This window comes from Cystoisospora suis (assembly GCF_002600585.1).
Source record: "Cystoisospora suis strain Wien I chromosome Unknown contig_2730, whole genome shotgun sequence".
In the NCBI taxonomy this organism is placed as follows: domain Eukaryota; phylum Apicomplexa; class Conoidasida; order Eucoccidiorida; family Sarcocystidae; genus Cystoisospora; species Cystoisospora suis.
Genome location: NW_027155526.1, coordinates 792 through 7602, shown reverse-complemented (window position 1 = coordinate 7602; position 6811 = coordinate 792). Strand labels below are relative to the sequence as shown.

At 50.8% G+C, this 6811-nt stretch overlaps 1 protein-coding gene across 1 annotated transcript; it reads right to left on the bottom strand.

Annotated features, from left to right (window-relative positions):
- Positions 1–4315: 4315 nt before the first annotated feature.
- Positions 4316–6586, bottom strand: CSUI_005631 (microneme protein mic4). The gene has a single exon (XM_068065801.1). The coding sequence runs from the start codon at positions 6484–6486 to the stop codon at positions 5728–5730; it is 759 nt and encodes a 252-aa protein (XP_067922222.1). The 5' UTR covers positions 6487–6586; the 3' UTR covers positions 4316–5727.
- Between the last annotated feature and the right edge of the window lie 225 nt (positions 6587–6811).

Below are 6811 nucleotides of genomic sequence, written 5' to 3'. Positions count from 1 at the left end.
TAAAGAAGCAAGCATAAGGAGGGGCGCGAGGCGGGCATACACAGCATAAGNNTGCCCGCCTCCCCCACGCCCCCTCCAGACAAACATACACCTCTCAGAGTCGTACCGGACATCCTGGTGATAGCAGAGTGGCCCCACTCCAACAACAAAGGAAAAGAAGCTCCTCGGCAATAGTCATAACACGATGTTTTCGAAACCTCCTCCGCACTCGCTTCAGCCCCATTCTTAGGAGTCTCTTCTCATTCCCCATCTTCTAAACCGAACAACTTTTTCTTCCTCTGCAATGGTAGAAACAACAACATGGTCCTCAGATTAAGGTCAAAGTACGGACTTTTTGGTAGAAGAGAGAGAATCGCTGCTGTGTGTCTTCTACTGGATCCACGGAACACGACAAAGAAAAGGTTACTACGACTCGCTCTTCTGTTCAGCTGCTTTTGACAGCACTTGTGTTCTGTGCCGCCCCCCCCCCTTTCTTCAGTAGTGCCCCTTAGTAGGAGTGCTGCTTGGTACCGAACAGAGGGGACAGCCGACAGGAGGGCCACCCAGCAGGAAGGCGATAAGAGAGACGGATAGACAAACTTGGAAACTCGGCGGGAGTAGTAGTGTTTGGACTTGTAGGCGTGGTAGCCATGATCGTCTAGTCGTCAGGAGGAGATAGACATCATATGTATATATATATATATCCATGAGTAGCAGTAGATATACTCTTAGGAGAGATAATGGTACTAGTGGTAGTATTTGGAGTCGTCCCACCAGGCAGGGGCAGGGTGAAAAGAATAGAAAGAAGATTCATTCTAAACCTGGTCAGAAGGGTTCGTTCAATTGTCTTTTTGTCGCCATAGCCACAGAAAGACAATTGAATACAACCCTTCCCAATGGCAGCGGATAAGAAAAAGTGAAGACGACTCGCATACGTGCATCATCATCCAACATGAGGGGTGACGGAAGAAGGGAGCTTGGTGCGGCAGTGGTAGTAGTAGTAGCTGGTATCCTTCTAGTAGTCGTAGTTATAGTAGTAGACCTAGTCGTAGTAGTCGTCATAGTCGCGGTGGCACAAGTAATCTTAGTCGCAATAGTGATCATAGTCGCGGTAGTACAAGTAGATCTAATGGCGCTAGTCATAATAGTCGCCGTGGTACAGATGGTTCCAGTCACAATAGTCGTCCTAGTCGAGATAGTGCACTGAGTCCGACACGCAGTAGTCGTCATAGTCGCGATAGTACAGCAGTCTTAGTTGCAGCAGTCATCGCAATTGCGAGAGTGAAAGTAGTCCCAGTCGGATTAGTCGTCATAGGTGCGATAGTACGAGTAGTGTTAGCCGCAATAGTTGCGATAGTACGAGTAGTGTTAGTCGCAATAGTTGCGATAGTACGCGTAGTCTTAGTCGCGATAGTACGAGTAGTCTTAGTCGCAGTAGTTATAGTTCCGATAATCGTGGTAGTCGCGATAGTACACGCAGTCCTATAGTAGCGCGAGAAGAATCTGAGAAGGAAAGATAAAAGTCTTAGCTTGGATCACGATAACCATCTCGAGGAGCATTACACAGAAGAGATGAAAAGGGGAGGACGAAAAGGCGGTAGCTGCATTTTTTTTACGCCTCCTATGAAAGAGGGAGACACATCATTATTGCCATAATGACTGAGCATAGTAACAGGTATAGTTATCAATATAGTGATCATGTTTATCATGATTATGTTAGTCAAATGTATAATCATTCCTGTTTAATGATAAGGACGATGGTCGTGTTCATAAAAGTAAGGAGGAAAACCACGTTGATAGTGAGAACTATCCTGTCCATGCTACACTATTCGTGTTCATAATAACAAATATGCTACCCATGTTGATAATAGAATAAGGAGAGTAATCATGGTCAGCATATTGAGAATTATCATGATAGTAACCATGACGTTGAAAAGAATGATAAGAAGAAGAAAGAATATCAAACCTCTCGCTACTCTTTCTGCTGCTACTACTATGTGGTAGGCGACAAGTACAGCTCAACACCTTGATACCACTAAGGTCGGGAAGGCTGACGATGAACCAATTGGAAAGAATCCACCTGCATTTGGCTCCTGCCTGGGATCTGCACCAACCATCATCTCTCTCGCTTCTTTTTTTTTCAGCACACGAAACTAAGGGGAGAAAAGAAAAAGGCCCCCCACAAATCGATAATTGTCTCTGCCCCCCCCCCCCCTTTCCCATGAAGAGAAGAGGAACAAAAAACAGAAAGAGTAAGGTAAAATCAAGAAAAGAGAAGAGATATCTGGTAGAACGCTATGATACCCACACAGAGCGGTGTTTCAAAAAGAAGAATAGACAGCACATTCAGAGGGGTGATGGAAGGCGAGCAGTCTTTTTAGATCGAATCTTATGCGCGTAATGCATGAGATTCGACTTCTTTCTCTTCTGGCAAGAGTGACGAACACGGACGTGGCCCAAAGACAACGCCAACCAAAGCATGCCCCTTTGCCAACAGTATACAAAGCTTGCAGGAAAGATTCACCACCGCATCTAGAATAGGGCGCACGGAATCCTGAAAGTTGATCTGAAACGCCCGGCTAAGCTTGCGCAGACAGACCGTGAGTCTCTGCCGCGAAGTGGAGTGCCATTCCCGAAGACACTTCCACAGAGCGTAGGGACTGTATCTGCAGTCTCGGCAAAAATTGTCCAAACAACCATCCTACACGTATCGCCTCGACACAGTCAGTCCGCACTGGGACCGCCGGCAACGGCCTGCTTGATGCATCTCACCAGCCAAAAGCTTCCACTAACTAGAAGCAATCCTATAGCACCTCTGTACCATTGCTCAAACGTCAGCACCGGGAAGAACCTGGGCACGCTGCCCGTCCGACCGCCCTGCGTACCGCACGAACGCCCGTCCGTCCATGTGGGACAGGGAAGACTTGTATCACAAGGGCGCTGAAACCTTGCTTGTCGACGAGCTCAGGTATCACCATTGAGAGTTCTCTTACTGCCTTCTGTGCACGGCGGCCTTCTTGCACGGATCGGCAGTATGACGCCAATTTCCAACTGCCAAGCAGCCTCAAGCTATCTGACCGCAGCAATAGCCGTCCCCCGTCTCGCTCACAGCAACCCCCTGGACCCGCCATTATGTGAACGATTGAAGCTAACAAGAAATGGAGGCCAGTCAGAGTAGTACTAGTAGTAGGTGAACGTGTACCATTAGCATGCATGTATTGGCTGTTTCATAAACCTAGGAGCGAGGATAGCCTCCCCACCGGGTCATGCGTGATGAAATGAAGAGAATGCTGGCAGCCGGAGAAAGAGCACTTTCAGTCTGTACCTCGTGGAATTGTTGAACGGTGGTCTCCCGCATTGCTGCTAGAATCCACGCAGGGTCCGTAACCCTAAGCCTGGGCGTGAGGCGAAGAAAACCCTCGGTTCCTTAGGTCGGTACCTGGGCGAGTATGCTGTTTCGTGTGAAGACGTGTGTGCGTGACAGGAGTGCCGCTTGTCGAGAACGCACCCGCATGCCACAAGGCGGCGTTATCTCTGCCCGTGTGTGCATACATGCGAGGGATGCGCAGCAGCCCCAGCCGGGGCACAGGATCAGCAGCAGGACCAGCTCCTACAAAAGTGGTCTGTACCTGATTATGTCAACCTAGCCACTCACTTCCCCACTCAGCCAGCCTGTAGCCATTCAGCCACCCGTATTCTCATACAGCCACTAACTACTACTGAGCCAGCCTCATACTCAGTCACTCAACGTCCTTCTTACTATGCGATCACATACTACATGCCACTTACACAGTCGGTCAGTCACTTATTCGGCCACGTACTGTTGTTTTAGCTCCCCCGGAGTGGAAGAGCTCGTCAGTACGATCGCGTCTCTCATATGACCCAGAGAGCAAGAAAACGACTGGTACGCTTACTTCGTGCTAGCCCGATGGAACCAGCACCGCATCTCTGATCAACTGGCAAGAGAGATGCTACAGCGGCCGGGCCGGACAGAAGCAACACAGCGAATGAACGCATGACTCTCTCTTCAAGCGCCTCTGCTGGTGGTTCCTTCTCACCCCGTTGCCCAAAAGAGAACCCCAGTTTGAAACGGCTTCCCCTTGCTTCCCAAGTACGTTATCGCGAGAAAAAAGAACGACGTGCGTCTCTCCGACAAGGCACTCCTACTACTAGGACTGCCAGTACTACTTGTGCTACTGCGAGTCCTGCGGCTGCTACTACGACCTGTACTACCACTACTAATGATACTACAGCAGAGTTAACATCTGGCACCTGGGTGGAAGGGTGTTTATAGAGTGCGCGCCAGCTCAATGGAGGTGGATATAACGCGGTTAGTATTCCATTTTGATTTCAGCACCCTCAGCTGGAAAAGCGTCCTCAAAAGACATGATTCAAATCATTTCACTATATACACACCTGGGGTCGGAACAATCAGATAGAAAGGTATGGGTATGAAATGAGTGAAAAGATAGGTGGGTAGATAGCTCTGTACTAGGATACAGAAGAGGTCCTCGTCGGCGTTGGCGTCTGAAGAAGGACTCATCACCCCGGCCGTCCTCCCCCGCCGCTCGTTTGCTTGGCAGCTGAAGAACAGATTCGAGGCGAAGAGCTCATAGACCGGTCGATCGTCTGTCAGGGCTGCACGGAGCAGCTGGGGGGAGCTACCCACCCGACAACAAGCCGAACAACGTGCCCGCGAGGTAGCGAGTGAGTGAAAATGAGAAAAAAGAGCGATGACTTATGGCGGGGCCTACCAACAGCGGGAGAGAGTAGACAATTAAGGAAGAAGACATGTATCGCGAAGTGTTTCTTCCATTACATTTCAAATTCAGAAAGATAAATATGCTCCTGCATCCATGCTTAACAGCTCCGTCGTCAGGATTTCCGTCTTTCGTGGTGCGTTTTTGCTTACCTCTCTTTCGGGTCCTAGTTTCATGACCCTCATAGAAGAGGAAGAAGTTAAGGTAGGAAGAGAGGGTTGATGCGGGAAATAATGAAGGCCTGTCTTCCGATTTGTGCTTCTTTTCCTCTGAAATTGTGTATTTTACCACGCCATAAGCTAGCCAAAACTACTGCTGCTGGTTTTTTTCCCAAACAACAGCACTTCCGGAATCTGTTGCCTCCTTCTTTGGAATACAAATACAGATAGAGCAGGAGGACGATTCCAGTGGGTACAAGAGGAAACAGACGCCGCATGAGAATCATCACTGCCCAAACACCGAGGCGCAGACAGATTGGCTGTGGAGGGTCAGTGCTCACCTATGATAGCAAAGATGCCGAGTGTACATGAAGTAAAAGCGGCTTCTTGCTTTTCCGGGGGACAAACAAAAACGTACTCTACACGGCAACCACCAGTACTCCGACTATCGCGGTACCTAGGCAAGCCGATTCTTCGGGGGGCAGTACCTGATCCCAGTTGCTGCTGCATACGCCATGCATAGCCATGCCTGAAACCAGATTCGCAGCCTCCCCTCGGCGAGAGGCGGCTCCGGGTCGCAGGCACAGCACCTCTCTTCCCTCACGTTGTAGACGCACTGGTGTGGAGAGATTCGGTGCTGGACGAAGTGTACGTGGGGGATGCACTCGGGAACGCAATGGCACCTGAGGTTTTGAGGCTACTCGTTCACCCCGATCATAAGCGATGCATCCCAAACACCGACCCCACATAAAAGTTTCTTTGAACGCGATAGTCTCTTCCTTGACAAAGTACTTCACAGGGGCGTTTTTTGGTCGCATGAAGTCGGGTAATCAGTTTCGCCCGTCGAGGACCGCCTGAACTTCCTGTGAACTGCCCAGATCGCAGTCTCTACTAGCGGACATGTCATCCTGGTATTCCCGGAATCTCGGGGACTCTTTCTTCAGAAAGCATCTCTTCGTGTGACTGTTGTAACTAAAGTGGTTGCACTCGGGCATCTCTTTGCACGCCGCCTGACAACGTAATAGTTCACTTCCGAAGGTTGAGCCTGCAGGAATGGCCACACGCCTCATATCTGGAGCCGTCGAGCCAGTATTTACTTTGAAGCAAGACTGCTGGTTCAGATTGCAGTTCCGAGTACCGGACTGATCACCTGGGTGGTAGTGATACTCCGGGGCGGAGCGCTTCAGATAACACTTCCTCGCGCTGTGGGTATAGGTGTAGTGGGTGCAGGCCGGGTTTGTCTGGCACGCAAACTGACACTCTTTTAGCCCTTCGAGTGCCAAGCTCGCACGAATTTTCCACACTTGTGACTCTTTCGACCTGGAGCCAACATCTTGCTGGAAACAAGCGGAGCCCTCCGCGGGCGACTGCTCCCCGGCTGAGGCCGAGCGATTCTGAACCAATTCGGGTCCGGTTTGAACCACAGCAGTCTCACCATACTCCAGAGAACCTGGCCGCTGGTAGTGCCCCAGCACCGCGGGATCGCCTACCTGGCGAAAGCCGTAAACGGGTACCTGACCAAGGAAGGCCTGTACTAACAGTACCACGGCCGGTGTATATCTCGGACGAACAGAGCAGCAACTCTCCATGCTGACGCCGAATGTTAAAGGAAAGAGAAGGAAACCCAGGACGGAGTTATTTTGCAGAGGGAAAAGAAGATCAGCAAAATGGGAAAACACAAAGTCCGAGCCTACCTATTGTCGCTGTACGCCGCGGCGGGGCAGGAGGCCTTGCACCGGGTGCGTTGGAGGGGACGGCGAGCGCGGAGCAGCGTGGAGGCGGGCGTGCAACCCGTTGCCTCGCGCCCATGGAGCTGTGGGGAAGTGATCGCTCTTTGTGGAGACACCGCGGGCTGACCCTTCGCTGTCACTGTGAACCCCAGCTGGCCAGCTACCCACACCCGCTGCGCACCGG

Bases quoted from the DNA above. Each gene is read 5' to 3' on its own strand.
- CSUI_005631 (XM_068065801.1), bottom strand. From the start codon at position 6,486: ATGGAGAGTTGCTGCTCTGTTCGTCCGAGATATACACCGGCCGTGGTA.